General features: G+C 33.4%; 1 protein-coding gene across 3 annotated transcripts in view; it reads left to right on the top strand.

The window, feature by feature from the left end:
* Window positions 1–7,645, top strand: part of LOC143240922 (glypican-5-like) — a 72,259-nt gene extending 64,614 nt beyond the window's left edge. Inside the window, exons 6-7 of one of the 3 annotated variants that reach the window (XM_076484174.1) lie at window positions 1,632–1,788; window positions 5,650–7,645. In XM_076484174.1, coding sequence (XP_076340289.1) covers window positions 1,632–1,788; window positions 5,650–5,825 — 333 coding nt within the window. In that variant the 3' untranslated portion in view covers window positions 5,826–7,645. Of the gene's footprint in view, window positions 1–1,631; window positions 1,897–5,649 lie in introns of all 3 variants that reach the window. The other 2 variants (XM_076484173.1, XM_076484175.1) reach the window with 2 other exon arrangements.
* The last annotated feature ends 16,908 nt before the right edge of the window (window positions 7,646–24,553 follow it).

The following is a 24,553-nucleotide window of genomic DNA, read 5'->3' as shown; positions in this document are numbered from 1 at the left end:
TTTTGTGTGTGTTGTCAATACAATTATGCTGTTACACACCGGCTACATTATCACTACAGTTGTGGTGTAACCATGTCAGCTATTAGTACAAGTTTTAAGTATTGTTTGTTTGTTTTGAATTTCGCGCAAAGATACAGGAAAACTGTTTGTGCTAGCCGTCTCTAATTTAGCAGTGTGAGACTGAAGGGAAGGAAACTAGTCATCACCACCCACTGCCAAATCTTGGGCCACTCTTTTACCAACGAACAGTGGAATTGACCGTCACATTAGAACGCCCCCCACGGCTGAAAGTGCGAGCATGTTTAATATGATAAGGATTCGAAGTCGAGACCCTCAGGTTACGAGTCGAGTGCCTTAACCATCTGGCCATGCCAGGCCAGTTTTATGTAACTAATAGGTCTAACGATTTATGATAAAAATCGCGTTAACTACAGGTGTTTCACATTTTCGTCTCAATTTGCACATTTCCAATTAGACAACTTCAGAAGAATGAGAAAAAATAACAAATCTATAATTAACTTTTATCTAAGATTTTTAGGCCTTCTGGTTTCTAATACTTTACCAGCTTTCAACTTTTGAACAATGTTTTATAACCACATTTTATTCAGTTATCAGTAAAACTGTATTATGACCACACTTCCTAGATTATTTCAACTGTGATGCAACCATATTTTTGAAGTTATCAGTACAAGTATGATGTAACCACACATTTTATAAGTTTTCAGTAAAATTATGTTGTAACCACACTTGCTAAGGTTTAGGTAAAATGCTGTAGTCACACTTACCAAGTTATTTTTTCTAACATACGTGATATCAATGCCATTACGTAATTTCTGCATTTCAAATAATTATATTATAAATAGTAGAAAAATAAACATGCTGGATTCTTGGATATTATTAAGCTACAGAAAGACTGTTTTTCTTAATAAACACAAAAGCAAATTATAGTACATTTCATTCTGAAACCAGCTGTGTCAAAAACGTTTGTTGCTAATTTAAGCATAAAGCTACACAATGGGCTATCTGTGCTCTGCCCACCAAAGGAATATAAAACTGGTTTCTAGCCTTGTTGGCTCGGCATGGCCTGGTGGTTAGGGCATTTAAATAGTAATCTGAGGGTAGCGATATCGAATCCCTGTCACATCAAATATGCTCGCCTTTGCAGTCGTAGGGGCGTTATAATATTACGGTCAATCCCACTATACGTTAGTAAAAAAGTAGCCCAAGAGTTGGTGGTGGGTAGTGATGACTAACTGCGGTACTTTCCTATTTTTTGCTCTTAACTCCAACTAAAAAATATTTATGTTGGTACATATATAATTTTGTACAGTGAGATAGTTTTATGTTGATTGGTTTAGGACTTGACACATTTAATCATAGCATAAACCCAAATAAACAAACATTTAGCAGTTTTATGATAATACTAATCCAGAAGCAAGAAGTTGACATTAAAATTCTACTAGGCTAGAGCTCAAAAGCTGTATTAGATATTACTTCGTAAAGATATGTACTTTGATATTGTTTAAACAAACAACAACATTGCTTCCTATGGATAAGCATATTTTTGTTTTTATTCTTTTAAGTAATGTGTCCATTTACCCATGAAATTTGACAGATTGTTTTTACTGTAGCTGTTGGACAGACAGATAACTAGAATCCCGAAATCCGAATCTCTGATTGTTTGGAATGAAGCGGGAAGTGGTGAAAGGAGGCGAATCTGGGAAGAAAGTAGCGTCCATGATGATGAGGATTATTATTACTATGGGTCTGGTAATGGCCGCCTCTTTGGTACGTTTTTTAAAAATTATGAACACTTTATTTCTTCAGGGAGCGGGGACAACGATCCCTTATACTCTGGCCAGTCACCAGGCCCTACCACAGAAGATGCAAACAGTGGTATGTTGTAATTTTAAAGCTAGTTTAACAGCTGCTCGTAAAGGATGCTTATATGTGCAGCTTATACTGCTTGGAGATCCATCTTCATCTTGTGAAAGTCACTTTTCAAGTCTCGTGGTTGTTTTTTCTTCTTCACACTTTTCTGCATTGTTGTTAATGCGCTTCTGTAAATTCTAAGCTTTGATATCAGTGTAAGCTGCTAATGTTAAGGTTAACTATAATTATGACTTTGATCTTTAAAGTCCATGTACTTAGTGTTATCAGGATTAATCTCGTCTTTGTGATTAGTCTATTTTTGCTTCTAAAGTGTGAGGTCATTACCACGTCTGATTTCTGTGGTCAGCCAACGTGTTAGTTACATAGACTTATTTGAAGTAGCTCTCTATACTGAATTGAAACTATGGCGAAATATTTTCTTCTCTTTTTTCTACAGAAACAAAGTACACGACTTGTTATTAATAGAACTGACCTACCAACATAGGTGACGGACTTTCCAACAACGAAGTTCATTTCAGAGTATGTAAAAGTAAAACATATTTTAAAGGATTGGAATTTAATTCACCTTTTACTTTAAATCTAGCAACATTAAACAAATATTATTGTCAATTTTTATCAGTAAACATTTTCTATAATAGACACTGGAGCTTCGATTTCTTAGAATAAGACTGGTAGATTAGAATGAACATATATCTTCAAATTACCAATTTAGAGAGCTTATAGCATTTCAAAGAAGAATGATATGCGAGGTCCCTTTCCGCTTTCGGATCTCCTTCCTTCTTTGTCTGTCATGCTCATTCTCGTAGCTATGGTTACTCAGAATAAATACTTAACACAACGATTTCCACTGTAATGAGTTTTTCCAAAGAACGACAAGGTCGATCGTGAACAACACGTTGTGACAAACTTTGTACGGACTCTTCAGTATACAACAACAGCCAAGACTACACTTAAGAAAACTAAATGCACAGAAATCCATAAGTATGCAGTCAAGTGCATTAATAGGTAAGTCGGAGAATGGGACAACATTAACACTGGTTTCATTCTCCGACATACCTGTAAAGGCACTTGTCAGAGAATGGGATAACATTAACACTGGTTTCATTCTCCGACATACCTGTAAAGGCACTTGTCAGAGAATGGGATAACATTAACACTGGTTTCATTTTCTATGGACCTTTAACGTTATCTTGATATTCCTTCTTTAATATCCTGGTATTATAATGTAAAAACTTGTCTCGCATAATCGATGCCAATACATTCTTCTGAGAGTAACTAGTGTTTAACTTGGTTTTTACTGTGCATTTTATAAAATTTAAATTTTCAACTGTACATGGAATTTGGAGCAAACATAATCCTTAGATTTTCTGTACTACGTTGGAAGTTATTACTACCTCGTGATTTATACCCACGTGCTAGTTTCTTGTCGCAGTTGTTCAAGTACACTTAGAACTCGTTCAATGTTGCAATAACTTTCCAATTTTACAGTATAAGATTTTTTTTATCACCACTGTGTATTATACTCCCGTAGTTTATGTTTGTTTATAAGGGCAATATGTTTTTAAAATGTCTTCTGTATGGTTGATTGGAGTACGTTCCATTGTGGGTTTGAAGACTATGAACTTTGCCAAAGGTAGCAGGGTTTCTATGTGTAGTGAGATATTGATTTGTGTTTTAGGCCTCGTCATGAGTATGATGATTTTTCTTTTCCGATGTCATTCACTTTGAAACTAGCATGTTATGAACTTTGAATTTCATTAATTGCTGAAAAGGTGTTTTTGTGTACCCTCATCCGGAAATCTAAAAGTTGAGTCATTTAACTATCGAATGGTCAAAATACAATACAGTCCAATCTTGGTAGGTGACTAGATTTAATAACCTACGAGTAGTCGGAAATTAGCTGAAAAATCTCTTCGTCCTTTCATTGGAGGGTGCAATAAATAAAACTGGAGGGATTCGACTATGTTTTTCGTGTTTTAAATTTGCTTTAGTGGGTTAAAAGTCACCTAAATCCACTATATAAGTTCTAAGCATGTCGCCGTGTGATGCCTCACATCACACGAGTGACGACACGTCATTACATCATGTGGAAATTTTTTTATTGCAAGGTGGTTTTAATCCTCTGTAATTTGTTTCAAGGGGAAACGTGAATTCACCGTTGATCACATCAAAAACAAAACAAAATTAGTTACCCGAGCATTATTTCGGAAGTTTGAAACAGTTCCGATTAATATTAGCCTTTAAATGTTAGAAGGGAATTTCATAATATCTATGAGGCTGGTTGCTATAATGACAGATTGAAAGAGCAGTTTCCTTCCATTTTAGCAGGTTTGTTTTCTACTTTTTTATTAGCGCTGGTACAGCGCTTTATAATATAAAGATATTATAACTACAAAATACTAATGACCTAAGATTTGATAAACAGAAACATACTATCTTGCAATTAAAATGATGGTACAAAGATATTTTGTTTTCAAGTGTAGGTTTACTCACGTTTAAACTCAGCATTTTAAATCATGAACAAGTAGATTGTCGTATGTTATAAAGCTTTTCTTTTGCTAATATCCTTTCCTGGTGCAAGTTATTATTACAGCATGATAAACGTTTTTTTACCAACTGCAGCTTGCTTCTATAACACTTATTTTTATCTTCAAGTTCATTTTAATAGAAAGATAAACATATAAGTGATGTAGAATCACTAAGTAATTATTTAGAAATTACAGAAACTAAGCAATTAACGTATTTATCCCAAAGTTGTTTTACAAACTATAAAAAAGTGTTATTGAGGAAAATTACGTGAATTATTGTTCACACAAATAAGTCGTAAGTTATGAAATTATACGTGACATTAATAAATTAAAAATCTTTACGTCTTGGTAAATAATACGGCTTTTAATAAACCAATGTACGAGAAGGAATGCTTTTTGTACAGTATTATAAGTTTGCTTGTTTTTTAATTTCGGGCAAAGCTACACCAGTGGTATTTGCACCAGTCGTCCCTAATTTTGCAGTGTAAGACTAGAGGAAAATAGCTAGTCATCACCACCCAATGCCAACTCTTGGACTTTTCTTTTACCAACGAATAGTGGGATTGACCGTAACATTATAACGCCCCCACGGCTGATAGGGCGAGCATGTTTGGTGCGACAGGGATTCGAACCTGCGACCCTCATATTACGAGTAGAGTGCCTTAACCACGTGGCCATGCCGGTCTTAGGATTATAAGTATTATCACTAATAGGCCCGCCATGACCAGGTTCTTATGGATGCTCGACTGGTAATATAAAGGTCGTGGGTTCGAATCTCCGTCACACCAAACATGACCATGGGGTTGTTATAATGTGACGTAGCTCAAGAGTTGGCGATGAGTGTTGATGACTAGTTGCCTTTTCTCTAGTCTTACGCTGCTAAATTAGAGACGACTAGCGCATAAAGCTTTCATGTAGCTTTGCGCGAAATTTCAAACAAATCAAAATTACCACTACTTATCAATTTGTTGTAGAAGCAAAGGACTATGTGTGTGTTTTGGATAAACTTGAATGTATAGATTTGTGCAAATTTATTGAAGTAACGTATAAAATTAAGAAGGGGTTAGCAGCTTTGTTAAAATTGTCGGACTTAACTAAAGAATTATTACTGTAGGCCTTTGAGTTTTTTTTAACTGAGTTTGGTATTTAATATTTTTTCAGGAAAGAAAATACGTTCAGCGATTGAGAACAATATTCATTATTTTTTTTCTTTTTCAATGTTACTCAGAAACATCAAGGACGAACTCAGATATTCAATTCGACAACGAAGAAAAAACGCCATCTCACGGAGACCCCAAAGATAAGGAAGGCAATGCAGCTAATAGATTGCACATTAACGCTGCCTTATTTTTACATCTTGTGACTTCAACAGTGGTAGTTCATCACCTTGGCCAAAGTCTGTGATCTGGTGGCAATACGAGAAAGAGAAACAAACACCAAACGTTATATCTGTTCCATCTTTTTATTGTAGTTACTTTTATGTCAAAATAACCAACTTTTAACACTTTTCTGTACCCTAAGTGAAAATGTGGACTTCCAACTGAGTAATTTATACCTTAGCTGTGTAACTTCACGAGTGGCTGCGAGACATGACCTGTGACATCGTTCGAAAATGCTTGGTTTCGTCATTTTGGATCACGAATGAAACAGAATTAGAAAATAGTGAAAACAAACAAAGTTGTCGCATATTTCTTCAATAAAGTGAATTCACACCTTTCCAAGTAATTTTTGAACAAACGAGTTAAGTTAATACGAGGAAAGAGAACCTTGTAGGGTTGATAATAGAAGCATCTGTCACCATAGTAACGATGTTTCAATCGGACCTTGCCCTGTGGACGAGTGGTTTGTCAGTAGTTTTTGCACTGGTACTTTGGACCTTATTGCTTAATATGATGATTACAAATATAGGAAAAACAATTAAAAATGTGCACAATGGCGTTGAACACATGTATGACACAAGAGACTTGATTATGACATGACATGCTTTGAACAAGTAACCTTTCACGTTGTATGTTTTCTTAAACGCAGTTTTTATGGTTTTGTTTTCACAATAATTTTGGAACTATTGTTCTTAATAATGTTAAGACAATACCAAAGGTCTCTCTTAACAATGCTGATAGTATGAAGGTATTACTATTGTACGTTACACCATCATGTAGTGATTCGCGTAAAAAAGTAATTTCCACAGCTGTATACTTTATCGGTATTAGTGACTGCATGTTTAGGTATTGTCTTTACATTAATGTATCATTGTGATATGAATTAGATAGTACTTGAGGAACATTTAGCTCTGTACACGTTAATATGACTTGTTTTTTTTTACCATACATTGCGGACATTTTTTCGTTATGAGGTACGATCATAGTTGGTCTATTATAGAACATCTTGTCGTCATTCTATGACTTTTGATCTCCCATGCTGTATTTGAAAAAAGAGAAATAACTTTATAAAGTAAGTGTAGGATCACTGAGTTTAAATAAATTTTTAGTAACACTGGCTGATTTTGAAGTCACTCCTATGATTTTTCTGGTACAATTATGTAACAAGTTCATGTATGTATTCACTCATGATTGGCAAATAGCTGGAATGATTGTCACTAAACCTTGGTACGCAACCTCAAAGCCCCCGACGACTGATACAGGAAGTCAGCCTTTGTACCTGACCACCCCTTCTTCTATGTCACCCGCTGGATACCTTTATATCTTCCTCGTGCGTTGAAAATGTATGTCAGTTACTAATGATAAAAAGAAATGCACCTAGGTCTTTGCAGGTGAAGCGGGACATTTTGAACTTAGGTGATAAAATCATGTACGTTCATAATTCTAAAAAGGCATATTTAAATGTGCTGTTTTTTGTTACACAGTTATTTTATTTTCAGAAAAGCTGAGAAATTCTTTATCATCTTGAGAAAGAATATATTTCAGGTTGTTTTGTTTTAAAGTTGTACTGTTCAGCTGTATTCTAAAATACACGATGTCGCTATGTTTCGTATCGAATAGGAAGTAACAGAAGTGTTACTGTCGAATAGGAAGTAACAGAAGTATTACTGTCGAATAGAATAAAGTTTTCACCTTTTTTTTAAACAAACAATTATGTTGTTAATGTATGATGCCAAAGTTTCATATATAGTTAACGTTTGTAATTGTTAGTGTTTAGTTGATTATGAGATACTAAACCTGTAATAGGTTTAAGTTATTAGACCGAATTAAAGTTATACAACAAAATGTTCGACATAGAATGTTATATTAACTAACACTGACTGGTAAACTGAATGAATTAACTAAATATATAATCGGCCTAAGTTATAAGAGCGGAGACTAACGTGAAACATCGGCTAGATATCTGTGACTGATCTACGTCATAAGACCGAAAAATACATTAAAGGTAAATATTTACTTTTGATGAAGAAAAAGTGGGAATTTTCTTATTATAAGCGTATAACACGTTCATTAATCCACCTGGTAGTGGAAATGTTAACGAAAATTTACTAAATTAATTATAGCCCGGCATGGCCAAACACGTTAAGGCGTGCGACTCGTAATCTAAGGGTCGCGGGTTCGCATCCCCGTCGCGCCAAACGTGCTCGCCCTGCAGTTGGGGCGTTATAATATGTTGGTCAATCCCACTATTCGTTGGTAAAAGAGTAGTCCAAGAGTTGGCGGTGGGTGGTGATGACTAGCTGCCATCCCTCTGGTCTTACACTGCTAAATTAGGGACGGCTAGCACAGATAGCCCTCGAGTAGCTTTGTGCGAAATTCAAAAACAAACGAACAAACTAAATTAATTATCGAAATTCAATTATCATATTCATATAAGATACGATGATTAAAAACACACACACACATATGATCACTACTCACCACTTGAGAACGTTATTCATAAACAGTATTTATTTCAATGATGAAAAACGCCAGCAAAAACCAACTCTCCTAGTACGGGAACATATCTTTATTAAGCAGCCAGCGTCAGCGATAAGTCTGACGGTTAAAAAATTAGGTTTTGATGTCCAAGGTGAGCAGTGCACAAATAGATCATTGTGTAGCTTGATTCTTGAGAAATAAGGAAACTAACAAGTAAGAAACATTAAAATAAAACATGTAGAGTTTTTTGATGACGAGAAACCCACTTGAAATAAAAATGTATCTGAAAATGGCTGGTATGGGTATTGATAAGCTTTTATTGATAAGCAGAGAACAACGTTTCGACCTTCCTAGGTCATCTCCAGTAGAATTTGTGTGTGTGTGTCAAATATGCAGAACACTAATTACTGATAGTTTGCCTTCATTACATATGAAATTTCAACAGTACTTTCTTGGCTGAAGTTTAGTAAAACGATGAAAAAACCGTAAAATGCCCTAAGCATGTTATTATTACGGATGACACTAACACAGTTATTAGGATAACGCTTTCATTCCACAATTACATACCCCGTGTGTCACTCTAAGTTAGAAATTTTATATAGTTAGTGTGTATTACTTTTTGTAATGCTTATCAGAAAAATGGTTTGTTTTTAGAAAGCTGTTTTATTATATTTTTCATTAGTGACAATTCCTGATTTTATTGTTTGATTTACAATGCAAGACAAATAGATTGTTTGATGCGCCATCTTTTGACAGATGACAACACCAACTTTTCTCATTCTATATTCATATTCGAATGAGGCCAAAATTATTGTATATGCTGTAAACCTAATAGTTTATTATTATTATTATATTACAGTATCAAATTTACTATTTTAACCCATTGTAACATATATGGTCAGTCAAATTCCAACTATAAATAAATCTAGCCTCTGACAAAACTATACAAATACCTTAAAACAGACATTATTATTTTTAGTATTGTTTTCACTTTTTGTGATTATTATATTGCACAAACATCACCCAAAAACAAACTGTATCTATTTCTAATTGATAACGAGCTAAAGATCCAAACAAAATTAAAGAACTGATGCAAGTTAGAGTTGTGTTCTACTTTAAGATATTAAAAAAAAAAGTGACGTGTCGTTTGCAAGGTATATATAGGATCACAGAAATAAAGCATAAAGAATAGCGTATAGATAAAGCCACAACATTACGTGATAAGTAACAGATAGAAGTGTAAGAACAGAACTAATTATAAACTGAATATTTTTAAAATGAGAAACATTAGTAATATTCTGCATTCCAGCAGGCTTCGTATGGCCAAGTTGTTAGGGCACTCGACTTGCAGTCTGCGGGTCACGGGTTCGAATCCCCGTCTAACAAACATGCTCACCCTTTCAGCCATGAGGACGTTATTATGTGATGGTAAATCCCACTATTCGTTGGTAAAAGAGTAACTCAAGAGTTAGCAGTGAGTAGAAATGACTAGTTTCCTTCCCTCTATTCTAACATTGCTAAATTAGGGATCGCTAACGCAGAAACCCTCGTGTAACTTTCCGCAAAATTTAAAACCAAGCGTTCCAGCACACTTGAATATAAGACACAAAGATTCTGTGGCAATAAATAGAGAGTGTTTTTTGTTGTTGTTTATTTAAGATGTAAATCCCTAGTCTAGAAGAGAGAGTCGAGTACAGTCCATAACAGGTTTTGCAGATGTAATCTTCATTAAGTCTTTAATTAACATCAACGTGATTCTCCACTACTAAGTGGATGCACCACTCGTTTTGAAACAATCGACTAACAAAACTGAAACTATAGGAAGCGATGTTGTATACTAGCGACTGTGATCTGACACACTCGAAAATACAAAGATGTCTGAATATCATTTTCAGTGAGAAACTGCTGTCTAAAGCCGTTCCTTGACTTCCCTTTCAGGCTTAACTTGTGAATAGATCCTGAAATTTGCAACTTATTCAAAGCAATGTAATCTAAAACAGCTAAACGTCCAGTGCCAACATATATAGAATGCTGTAAAATGTCTGTTTGTTTATAGGTAAGCACAAAGCTACACAGTTGGCTATCTGTGCTCTACCCACCACGGGTATTGAAACACAGTTTCTAGTACTGTACGTCTGTAAACATATCGCCTTGCCACTAGGAGGCTGCATGTGTTTTTATGTATGTGTATGTGTTTTCTTACAGCTAAGCCACTTCGGGTTATCTGCTGTGTTCACCGAGGGGAATCGAATCCCTGATTTTAGAGTTGTAAATCCGAAGACTTACCGCTGTCCAAGGGGGGGACATATATACAAAAAAGTTGTTTAATCAGTTATTTTTTTTACATGTTATTAATGTAATATATCTTATGGCTTTTCAGTAATAAGTTCAAAATTTCTTACACAAGTTTTTTTGTCTTTCATAATTGACTTGTTCAAACTTATCAAATGATAATATATTTCAACTGGACATTTTTTTAGTTGCATCAATCATCACATTTATTACTACATACACATTTTTTATATTTATTTAACTTTCTATCTATATGTGTGTGTGAATATATATATATATATACATATGATACAAAAATACAACATGTTTATTACGAACGTACGCGCCAGCAGAACTTAACAAAACATTGTACTTAAATAATATATAATCAAGTCTAAAATATAGTAGTTTTTTCTAGCATTTTCTATAATGGGAGATTAAATGAATCATCATTTAATTAATTTTGTAGTTTGGTATAACTTTTGTGACCAAGTTAACATGCAAATTAGGTATAGTTGAAATAAACTGAATTACTTGTAATGAAAATACGTTTTTTTAATAATTCATGTAAGTTAAAAAGCCGGGCGTGTCGTAATGGTTAACATGACAGATTACATATAATTTTGTGTGTTTGTGGTTCTTACACAAAGCACTAGCTCTCCTTGATTTTGAAGTAAGTGTTAAAGAGAAAGCAGCTGGTCAGCACCGCCAATTCTTGGGATACGATTGTCATGTTTAAAAAGGGATTTGTCGTCATTCTTATAACGTGCCCACAAACATGGCAATCCCCATTTAGTCGGTAACGGGACATGAACCGTGGAACTTCAACTCCACAGTCTGATATGCTAACCATTAAGTCACTCTTAGTTGTATTGTATATAAAAAAGAGTACAAATTCTGAATCACGCTACTTGCTGAACACACTTTCACTTCCAGTTGTGACAGCTCATCATACTATCAGGTGAGGGGTGTTGATTGATGACTTTAATGGTTCGTTGACTTTTCTTCTGGATTAAATGAAAGTGTTACTAGTTAGGTAGATGTAGAAGGCTTCTTTTATCCTTTTCCTCATGCGTTTAACATTCAATTGTTTTAGTATTATTCCAACTTATCGTATGGTCTTCTTCAGTATGATGGACTATTGCATAAAAGATCCAAGACAGAATCAGATATCACCAAATAAATAAGTACACAACACGGTCTGTATCTGAAGATAAATAAATAAATATACACGACTGTTTTATTTAAATTTAATATGAGAATTGTGATTTGGATTGTTATAAAAGTCGAGTGTTAAACGTGGCATTTTTATAAGTAATAATTTATCTCAGGGTTGCTCACATAACTGTTTACAACTCATTTGTTGTGTAGTTCGACTGTTATGAACTGGTGTCACGTTATGTGGATTTTCTGAATTTTTCTCGCTGTTTTACGTGAACATTGTTACATTAAAACATCTTGTAGTTTGTAAAAGTTCTAGGCCTCAGTCAGACACAATATATAAATATAAACGACTAGGTTGGCGCCAGTAAGAAAGTTAGTGAAAGTCGAAGTTAAAGTGAAAAACTGATTGCAGGTTAGCCATAAAGAGCGTATAGTGACAATTTCTAAAGTTAGCTTTACAGCTTGTATTGTAATAACAGAGATAGAGTAAAATAATTTGTCGTGTCACAGGGTATTCTGGCCCAGCATGGCCAGGTGGGCTAAGGCATTCGACTCGTAATCTGAGGGTTGCGGGTTTGAATCCCCAAACATGCTCTCCTTTTCAGCCGTGGGGGCGTTATAATGTGACGGTCAATTCCACTATTCGTTGCTAAAAGAGCAGCTCAAGAGTTGACGGTGGGTGGTGATGACTAGCTGTCTTCCCTATAGACTTACACTACTAAATTAGGGACGGCTAGCTTTGCGTGAAATTTAAAATAAACCAAACCATAGGGTATTCTAAAGCAATTAAACCGACCTATGTGAACTTTGACGGAAGAGGGACAATTATATAAAGCTCCAGATGTCACAATCAAAACTAACAGTATAACGAGGTTTGTGCCTACGTTTAACTTGTTTTGAATATATATTAGTTAAAACTAAATGGACTGTCTGCTGTTCGTTTATTGTTGAAATGTATCGTCAATAAGTCGCAAACACCTACTGTAAATAATACTGCGCTGTACAAATCTGACAAATCCAACAGTAACAAGTATTATATCAAGAAACACTCAGTTATTCCAATATTATACTTTCTTACACGCACAAACTTACGCTAAGGAAATACACGTAAAAAACTAAATTTACTGAACAATTCTCAAAACAAAAATATTTCTAACACTACAGATACATCTAAATACCAAGTACTAAACTTAAATACACCATGAATAGGAGATTCCAACGAAATGGTACTAAGTACAGCCCTAAATTTCGTCCTAACTCATAACTAAATGCCTGTAGCTACAAACACAGAAGACAAAATTTTCAGCCTACTAGAAGACCAGAAAAATAACTCGGAATGAAAATAAATTCATGAAATATAAACCTAAATATAATCAACCAAACAGAAAAACGGTTTCAGAAACTTAAAAAGAGACAAACAACAGTACTTTTGTCCAGCAGACAAAGGTAGTACTAGTGTTATCACAGAAAATTAGAAATAGACCATAAAGCTCCAACTTCTGTACTAGAAAGTGGCTCAACATTAGCTCTAATATAAGAGCTAATACAAAATAAAAAAATAAATATTTTTTTCAAGAAACATCAATAACAAGAAACTAACGGAGCACAACGGCACCACCCCACACATCTATTGTTTATCCCAAAAATCACAAATAAGACAAACATCTCCCTATCATAACTAACTGAACAGGTTCTTCACACTACCCCTGAGCTATATGTATGTTAAAGATATGAACATTAACATTCTCACGTGTTGAGACATTAGCCCACTTTGTTGAGACTATAAAAGCAACCAGGAAAACTCTAAGACACGATGGAAAACTTCCCTATATCAAACTCTTAACTAAAACATCTTGAAAGTGATAAAACTCTGGGTAACAACACCAAACTAACAATCTAGACAATAACAGAAGTCACAAAAGTCTGTACAAAAACAACTTACTTGCAACATAAAGATAAATATTACCAACAGTAACAAGAAAGTCGAATCACGGGATCACCTTTATCACTAAAGGCTACATGGAATATTTCGAAAATAACGCCCCCTGAACAGCCACTCTATATTTCAAGATTTGGCTAAGATATGTTGACGATACATTCTTTATATAGCAATGCGTTCTAGAAAAGATTCCAGAATTCAAATGAATCACATGAATAGACAAACACCCATCGATACGACTTACAACAGAAATAAACGATAACAAACTTTCATTGCTTGACATGTTTGTTACTAAGACATATTCTTACGCTAAAGAAGCTTAAATGAAATTACTGGACACTGAGAAATACGTCGACTATAAATCAAACCACTACAGTGTAGAGACAGTTTCACAAACAAAGTCTCCAAAAAGAAAAGTATTTGTAATATGAAAGGTGTTAATAAGAAAGAAAAGAAAAACTCGTATCTTTTAGCTCATTTTACAGTGGATATCCTGGATGCCTGATAAGAAAGAAACTAACGACGAAAAAAATTAGAAACACACGGCTAAATAAAATATCTTTGTGAAAACATGCGGAAGATAGATAAACAGAATAAATCAGAATAGTTGCTACAACATAATACAATGATCAAATCACATAAAGCCCCAGTGGAGAACAGTATCATCATTTAAATTTGTAGTCCAATAAATTAGAAAAACATAAATAATAACAACAGTTGGAATTCACATGTATAATAGACATTTAAGACTTCCAATAACAACAACAGTTGGAATTAACAGGTATAATAATCATTTAAGACTTCCAATAGTAACAACAGTTGGAATTAACAGGTATAATAGACGTTTAAGACTTCCAATAGTAACAACAGCTGGAATCAACAGATATAATAGGCATTTAAGACTTCCCATAGTAACAACTGTTGGAATTAACAGGTATACTAGACATTTAAGACTTCCATACTATCGATCTATCTGCAGTAACTCATCGCATCAGTTAAGAATACTATAGAATAAACCGAAATAATGCAAACACAATAAGAGGCAGATTACTACACAAGAAGAAGTTATTTACATCTATCTAGCTAATAACACACGCTCAACCAAAGAAACATAAACTAAGAATGATTTGAAGACCTCGAAGAAAAAGATAACACGCCAGCCTTTATATCAAGACGACATAGAATCAACTCTTTGCTACAAACCCTCTGTCTTCTCTGACAATACCAGCTGATTAGCTGCTGAAACCTAGTATATAAACTAATTAGTAACGAAAAATAGTAACCCATTAAATTAACTTTAGTGTTCGTACAAGCTATTAACCATGACAACGATTGTTAACCAGTCACCACCACCATATCGTCAATGCTTAAGATTTTGCTACCTGTGAACTGATCACTTAGCCCTTGCGTCCCATAAGTGCCGCCCGGGTTGAAAATAGATTAAAAAGCACATATCTTTTTAACTAGATCAGCTTTGAATGGCATATAATATGTTTAAAAGGAGCAATGTTTATACTTAAAGAAAAGTCCAAATACTGTAAGTTAGGTAAAGCTTATTTATTACATTTATATATAGTTTTGTGTTGTTACAATGTTTTTTTTTATTACATATGTATATAGTTGTGTTGTTACAATGTTTTTATTTATTACATATGTATATAGTTGTGTTGTTACAATGTTTTTATTTATTACATATGTATATAGTTGTGTTGCTACAATGTTCTTATTTACTACATTTATATATAGTTGTGTTGTTACAATGTTTTTATTTATTACATATGTATATAGTTGTGTTGTTACAATGTTTTTATTTATTACATTTATATATAGTTGTGTTGTTACAATGTTTTTATTTATTACATATGTATATAGTTGTGTTGTTACAATGTTTTTATTTATTATATTTATATATAGTTATGTTGTTACAATGTTTTTATTTATTACATATGTATATAGTTGTGTTGCTACAATGTTCTTATTTACTACATTTATATATAGTTGTGTTGTTACAATGTTTTTATTTATTACATATGTATATAGTTGTGTTGCTACAATGTTCTTATTTACTACATTTATATATAGTTGTGTTGTTACAATGTTTTTATTTATTACATATGTATATAGTTGTGTTGTTACAATGTTTTTATTTATTATATTTATATATAGTTGTGTTGTTACAATGTTTTTATTTATTACATTTATATATAGTTATGTTGTTACAATGTTTTTATTTATTACATATGTATATAGTTGTGTTGTTACAATGTTTTTATTTATTATATTTATATATAGTTGTGTTGTTACAATGTTTTTATTTATTACATTTATATATAGTTATGTTGTTACAATGTTTTTGATGCAATGAGGAGTATAAACAAGTGTTAATGCCTCCGTATTTATTTTACTTTTTACTAATAGCCGAACTGACAAATGAGTAAACCCTAGTAATAAATACATTTCACAGATCTTTCCATCTTTCTCCAGCAAAGATAAAAAGTAACTCAAGTGTCGCTCTCGACTTCTAATATTTGATTCTAGGCACTAGATGGCGCTTCTAATGCAAGATAACGGTTTTTTTTTTTTTGTAATTAAGCACAAAGCTACATAAGGGGCTATCAGTTGTCCACCACGGGTATCGAAGCACGGCTCTAGCGTTTTAAGTCCTCAAACATACTGCTGTAGCAGAATGAGCTAATGCACTAATAATAATTATATATATAAGGAAAACCACTGTTAAAATATGCAAATTTGCAGTTATATTTTATTGACTATATGAAAACGTATCTTTATTTAATCTTTTTAAATTTCGGATAATTCAACACCAGCACAACAGAAGGTCTGTAACCAGCAACCTTACTCTATCATAGAGTAAAAACTTTAGCTCTGATGTTCTACTACACTTAAATAATAATATATTCAACGTTCATATATTGAGAATACTGTATTTCTTGAGTTTTAAGCTTAGTCGTATCGTTTTCCTTTCTGAGAATTGTGTGTTCGTTTTTTTACAACAAAGCCACATCGGGCTATCTGCTGAGTTCATCTTCCTGAGACACACACCAGTTTAATTAAATATAACTATTTTTAACTATATTTTATTTTACTGACAGGCCTGGATTAGCAGGCCATTTTACTTTATACTTCAGTAAGCTTGACGTTTTTCCCTTTATAAGTATAAAATTATTTAATTATTAGTTAACTGTGGTTTAATGTAAAAATCATTAAATTTTCATAGTAGGTAAAAATAACATATTTTACCATTTACTGAAATAGAATCTGAATAAAATATACACATTTACTGTTATGTTTTATTAACTATATGAAAATGTGTCTTTATTTTATATTTTGGATAATTCAACACCCACACAACAGAATGTCTGTCACCAGCAATCTTACTCTATCATAGAGTGAAAACATTAGCTCTGATGTTCTACTATTTTAAATAATAATATATTTAACGTTCATATACTAAGAACACTTCATTTCCTTTCTGAGAAGACCTGGCATGGCCAAGCGCGTAAGGCGTGCGACTCGTAATCCGAGGGTCGCGGGTTGGCGCCCGAGTCGCGCTAAACATGCTCGCCCTCCCAGCCGTGGGGGGCGTATAATGTGACAGTCAATCCCACTATTCGTTGGTAAAAGAGTAGCCCAAGAGTGGCGGTGGGTGGTGATGACTAGCTGCCTTCCCTCTAGTCTTACACTGCTAAATTAGGGACGGCTAGTACAGATAGCCCTCGAGTAGCTTTGTGCGAAATTCCAAAACAAACAAACCTTTCTGAGAAACACATCAATTTAATGAAATACAACTTTTTTTTAACTATACTATATTTTACTGATAGCCCTGGATTATTAGTTCATATTACTTTATATTTCAGTCAGATTGTCTTTTTTCTCTTTATAAATGTAAAATTACTTGATTGTTAATTAACTGTGGTTTTATGTAAAATTATTTAATTTAAATCGTAAATAATATAATGTATTTTAGCATTTGTTGTTTAAAACTACTAATGTTAATTTTGTTAAATATATAAATGTTTGCCAGGTGACGCTGTTTCGATGTTTATGTTATACGTGATGTAGCAGAAAATTCTTGACTCTCGGTTTAGTATAAGGAAAACAGACCCAAACAATAAATTGAAGTTTAGGTAATAAACATAACACCTATAAGCTTCTACAGAGCAAAACTTTCTTTTTAATAACAGAAGATATATTTTAAACATACTATGAAAGGAGTAATTTTGAAAATATGCTAGCTTGGTTTGCGTTTTTCTTGTATGATATTTCAAAAATATAAAAAGATGGATTCTGTTAGCTCAATTGTTGCTTAAACAGATGAACTATAGAGCTTAAAGCAGTTTATATTTTGGGAATGCCCTGTATTCACGGAATACGGTTAAAGAATCCGTTACAATAATTTGATTCAATTTCAAAGCAAATAGTCTAAAAGTGTATTGTTTCAGAATCAATGGATAATGGTAGACTATGCTTGGTCGTATTATAGTTGATGGTCTATCTTGACCACTTGTTTGCACAATGATACATCTGGTTTGGAAGTGGCTCTATATCCCAATAAATTATATTTTGAACTAATTGTAGACAATTCACAACATTGTGCTGTGAATAGGTAACTTTCACATACATGTTTATTTAGGGTATTGGAACAACTTGAGCAATTTACATTCTGTGATTAACCACTGAAAGAAGACGGTGGCAAACAACTCTTGGGTTGCATAATAATGGATTAAAAGCGAGAAATGACATTGAAACTAGTTTACTACAATGGTTCTCACTTCTCATAACTAAATTATTATAATGTGCAGTTATCCTAAAGCTGTTTTACGCAGAGTATGCACTTTATAAATCCTAGCGTTTAGCATAAATGTAGTTACACAGAATAAATAAATAATATATCTAATATTAGTTAAAACAATAAATCTAAAATGTGACTATTTTTTTATATTGCCAAAGTGTGTTATTTACATTTGGCTGGTAATAATCTAGTATTTTGTAAGATATCGTTTTGATGTCCTAGTTAATTTCGTTTGAAGGTTCTGCATTTTATTTCAGGTCTCACTAAGGAGTTAAATCTAATTTAAGGTCATATTTGAAAGCAGCTTCACATTTCATGTCTTATTTTCTCGAAGAAGCTGCATATCTACTATTAATCTACATAATATTTCGTCACAATAATTAAAACGTAAGAAACGTTTACAACAAACCTTCATTCGTAACCTTAGATTTTTTAAAACATCGTTTACATTTGTTTATAGTGTCCACAGAATCCTATATTTGATTAATTAATGTTCTAGAATTTAAACCATCATAAATCGTATGCATGTTGTGAGGTATTGTCATATTATTTTCAAGAAACGAAACTTTAGGTGGGTTTTGAAATAACTATGAACCGCAAATTTAGTTTCAGTCGGTGTCATAACTAAGTAAAAACTAAAACTCTTTAAATATACGTTCCCACTCCAGTGTCACAACGATCTGTTTGCTGACTTCCAACGCTAAAACCAGGTTTCAATACCCCTGGTGGACAGAGCACCCGATAAGCCATAGTGTAGTTTTGTGCTTAATTCGTAATAATCAATCTAACTAAATATATGTAACTGATTAAAATTAAACAAACTTTTTTATCACACTGAAATGCGAATTTATCTGCACTGTTTTTGGTACAAATTTAATTAATGTCTTAACTCAAGTTGATCAGGTATATGATTTTATATCTCAAGGACAAGTTTTATATAAATTGATTCTTGTCTAATTATTCCATTTTCTGTACTCGGTGTGGTAGATCTTTAAGTTATTTGTCAAATAACTTACATCTTGCGAGTTTTGCTTGACCGTCATCTAGTTATATGATATTCACAGTATAGTTAAAGCTTTAATTCTGAAGTATCGAATTTCACACACATTTCTAAGATTTAATTATCATTATATATCTACTAATGACCTCCTCAAATCACTATCTTACAAAAGCCACATTTTTCAGGTTGTCGTTGTATTCTCAATGGGCTCTTTGTCCTTAATGACTAGAAATATAGCTTGATATTCGAATAGTTAGCCTAATATTGACATAAGAATCCATAACTGTCATCGACCATTAAATGGTCCCTGAGTGATGAAATTTGAAAACGTAACTGTTTTATCTTTCTCTCTTGAAACTTATAGTTCGATATTACTTTAAATAGTTTAAAGTTTTTCGTCTGCAACAGTCGTATTTAAAATTTTTCATTCTGTAAAGTGTAGCCTTTCTCAGATTCTGCCCTCTAGTGGTTCCGCTGTATGCCTGCGGATTTACAACGCTAGAAATTGGGTTTCGGTACCGGTGGTGGGCAGAGCACAAATAGCCCATTGTGTAGTTTTGTGCTTAACTACAAACAAACAAGTCCCGCTTCTCTCTATTTCTAAAGCAATCTTTTAAGGGTAGTGTTTAGCTATTTTTCTGTTTATCCAAAGGAAGATATCAAATATCTGTAAATAAGGTATTCTATACTTAACAACAACTTTCGACTCCTGTGTTTTCTTTATAACAATTCTTATTTTCAACCTCGTCTGTCCATTTTTGTAATCACTGCTTTTACTGCCAGCTCAACCCGTACAAAAGTACTAAATTTATGTATCAATTAAGTATATTAGAATTATTCAAGTTTGGCAATTTTGTTGCTCATCTTATATGTGCAATTTTAAATAAGTCAGTTGCTAAGCAATCATGATGTTTGTCAATTTACTATCTATTACAAGAAAATGCTGTTCTCTTATCCTATGTTTCATTTAGTAATATGTGTTCTATCTTAACGGTGCTTATCAAATAATGCTCTTTCTTTTCATTCAGCGAGTTCTTGATTGGCATTTAAAGTTATATATATGGCAATAAATTTAATATTTATGATCTAAGACATAATAATCCCAAAATGTTGTTCAGGTCAGTGACAGCAAGTGACTAAATTCTATAAACTATAGCTACATTAAATAAAACTCGTCTTTGGATATGTTGTAGGCTAAATTCTTTGCTAGGCGTTCGGGACCACATAGCCATAATTCTTATTTTTAGTTTTCTCTGATGGAAATGAAAATCATCCATCTTTTGTATATCATCAAATACCTACAATGTTATCTCAAGAAGACAAGCGAAACCTAGAAAACAAAACCGAAAAGCTTAAACATCCTAGCTTTACAAGACTATAAATTATCTTCACATTTCTGTGAAACGTTAGTAGTAGATTCAAGTTCAGACGATTTGTGTACAAATAACGTGGTACGGTTATGTAAATTGTTTATAACAGCAAGCTACTGCCACAGATAACTAACTGGAGTCAAAGTACGAAGAGGGAACAATCTTTTGAGCCTTTAAAGAGTAGTGACTACTAGATGAAATCTTGGTACTTTGAGCGTGTAAGTTATTTCAGACATCAGCTCACACCCAAATATACTGTGAACTTGGTACTAAAGAGATGGAAGACTAATAGGCGCACTAATGGGCTAATGTGCAATATTTGTTCTAAATTAATTACGGCCTGTCCTCTCTAATTTTGAAATATATTATGAAATGAAAACGTTTCTCATTAAATCAGTAAAGCATTATTTCAGTGAGGGCTCAGAGCTATAAGAAACCACCTTCTTTGGGAGATGTGCTGTTGGGCATAAGCAAAAGGCAAGATATTGACTTTTATTTCCTGAAACAGGAGCGATGAAGAATGGTAAGATCATTGAAGCGATATTTACTGCTATTTAATAGTTGCTACAGTGACATACATCTGGATCTGACGGTAACATAATGCATAATTGGATATGACTATGTCGTCTCCATTGTGAGGAATTGTAGGAATACTTCAATCTGTTGTAAATTATTTAGTTCTTAATCTCTAACGATTAACGGAGCCATTGTCTAAAATACATTATATTTTGATATTTTGGACAATATATCATGTTAACCACATGCCATATAAGTCTAATAAAGATAAATAACGTTCAGTGTTTGCCTTGACCAATTCTAAACATTGAACCAAGTCTGACGTGACTGGAACATTTTACAATGTCGTTTGGGAAACAGACTACAATAGAAAACTATATTTGGAACTATTTTGCAAAAGAAGTGGGCTTCGTTAAATCATGAATTCTCCAACGGTTAACTTTGATAAAAGCCAAAGATGGATACACTAACTTTGTCATGGTGTACTGTCTTAATGTATAATAAGTTTAGTATATATATATATATATATATATGATTATAAAGATAATAGTTATATTCATTTTAATATCTAAATGAAGCATAGGACAACAGAACAGCTTGTAATTTTTGTAATTTGTATGTAATTTTTTTCCATAAAAGTGAGGCTCCAATCAAACTGAGCCCCCAGTGGCTCAGCGGTATGTCTACGGACTTACAACGCTAAAAACCGGGTTTCGATATCCGTGGTGGGCAGAGCACAGATAACTCAATGTGTAGCTTTGTGCTTAATTAAAAAAAACCAACAACAACAACCAATCAATCGTGACTCACGCCACGAAGTTTAAGTTATCTGTTATTTACAGCCTTAGAACTCAAACTTATTTGTCATAACAACATAACACTTATTTGGATTAAACAGGTCTTTTCAGAGAGCTTTAATCCCCATTACAGAAGCGACAAAAACGCAAGACAAGAAATCAATGGCATTACTTAGCAGCTTTCACAGGTGGACTATAAACTTTTCACCCCAAACCTCTTCTACTATAATGCTTGTACTGTATTGCAACCATTTAGTCCCACCTTCTTTCAACCTAACATCGTGTGAAACGTTTGTACACTAAATTAATTATGAACTGAATGATTCATGGTACCCCACAGAGTCTGAAGGGGAGAAAATACTTTTAGTCAGGAAGGTACCAACGGTCTTGGTCAAAGATTACATTAGAGGGTAAAGTTTACTGGCATACTGGTGTTTATTCCCATTTCGACACAGAATACGATATTTTTCCCATTTAAAATTTGTTTAAGATGTTCACTGCATGATTTTTCACCCACAGGCAAGTTCCGTACTGTTAAAAAAGTATAATCTTACACGGCCTTTTTTATCAGTTTGCATGAAACTTTCATCACACTTAATGTTTTAAGATAACAGTTCCGAGGTCTGATACATTACAGGAAATAAGGATTCAAGTAAGCCCATCCTATTTAAACTGTACAGTGATATATAAAATATCGTTATTTTCTTTTATCTGAACCAATGCGCTAAATCCATTAAGTTCTTTAGTAAGCTTATAAATAAATAAAGTCTAACACGTTTTTGACACTAATATGGAGAAACCAGAGATGGATCGGTGAAATACGTCATTTTTGTTTCTCGTCGTTAGATTGTTAGGACAAATAAATGATAAAACCAAAAGCTTTTTATCTAATAAATATATTTGATTGTTTGTTTTCTGAATTTCGCGCAAAGCTGTACGAGGGCTATCTACAGTAGCCGTCTCCAGTTTGGCAGTTTAAGACTAGACGGAAGGCGCCTAGTCATCACCATCCACCGCCAACTATTTTTTTACCAACGAATAGTAGGATTGATCGTAACATTATAACACCCCCACTGCTGAAAGGGCGAGCATGCTTGATGCGACGGGAAGTTTAAGTTGCAAATACTGCACCATCGATAATATATATATATATGTTAGTAGCTAATACACTTTCGTAAACTAAAAGTCGATTAAGCTTACCAAAGAATATGAAAAATACCGAAACATGTAAGTATATATATATATATATATACATTCGATTCCGAGTGACAAATATAATCCACCGATCGTAGTGCTAATACACTTGAGTTGTTTTTCTTTTTTTTTGGGAATTAAGAACAAAGCTAAAAATTGGAATACTTGTGCTTTGCTCATCACGGGTATCAAAACTCCGTTTCTGGCGGTGGGAATCCGCAGACATAGCGCTGTGCCAATGGAGAGCATCTTGTTGAAGAAGCAAAGCAAAAGTAAAAAGCCCGTAATGTTCTACTATTTGTAGTTTATATATTAACCGATTAGAGGTAATGCACAATATTTCTTGTCTGTATGTAGCCCACAGTGGTTCAGAGTTAAGTCGGAAGACTTATAACGCTAAAAACTGGGTTTCGATACCCGTGGTAGACACAGCACACATAGCTTATTGTGTAACATTGAACTTAACTACAAATAAAATGAGAATAAATCGTGTGTGTTTACTTTAATTTTATCATTTTTTTTACTGAACATGGTATAGTGATAGTTATAGAAGCTGCCTCCTTGTGGATGTTTTTTTTTATCACTTAAAGCAACCATAACTACAGATAACTTCTTCCTCAAGCATAATAAACGATGAAAATTATAGTAGAAAAAAATCAGTCTTTCCACACACACACACATATAAACATGTATGTGGCCTATATATATATGTAAACTAGATATTCCCGAGCAAAGTTTAAAGGGTGGAACTGTGTCTGAAATCACAGAAAGCCAGTTTTTTACATTTCTAGCAGATATTAAAGTGTCTAATGCTGTGAGCTTTATAAGTTCGTCTTTTATGGTTTTGTGTCTCGAACAGCGATTAAACGTTGTCTGAAAATGTGAACTGCTAGTTTTTTATTAAGCTAGTGTTGTGTCGCAAACAGTGATTAAGTAATGCCTAGAAGTGGGAAAGATTTACATTTTCTGAAACTTATGTAGCATCGCGAACAGATTGAATAGTGTCTGAAAGTGTTAACCGCTAGGTTTCTAAATTGCTTCACAAACAATAATTAAACAGCGTTTGGATGTGGGATCTAATGTTTTTTGCTGCTTCACGAATGTTCATTAAACAAAAACTGATAGTTTGAGCAAATTAAAAAAAAAATTCTTCACAAGTTTGCGAGTTACAAAATGCATCTGTTAACGTAAAATTAAAAAAGACCTTCATT

This window comes from Tachypleus tridentatus, chromosome 13, assembly GCF_004210375.1.
Source record: "Tachypleus tridentatus isolate NWPU-2018 chromosome 13, ASM421037v1, whole genome shotgun sequence".
NCBI classification, from domain to species: Eukaryota; Metazoa; Arthropoda; class Merostomata; order Xiphosura; family Limulidae; genus Tachypleus; species Tachypleus tridentatus.
The sequence above is the reverse complement of the archived record's forward strand: the minus strand, read 5'-3'. Positions and strand labels throughout refer to the sequence as shown.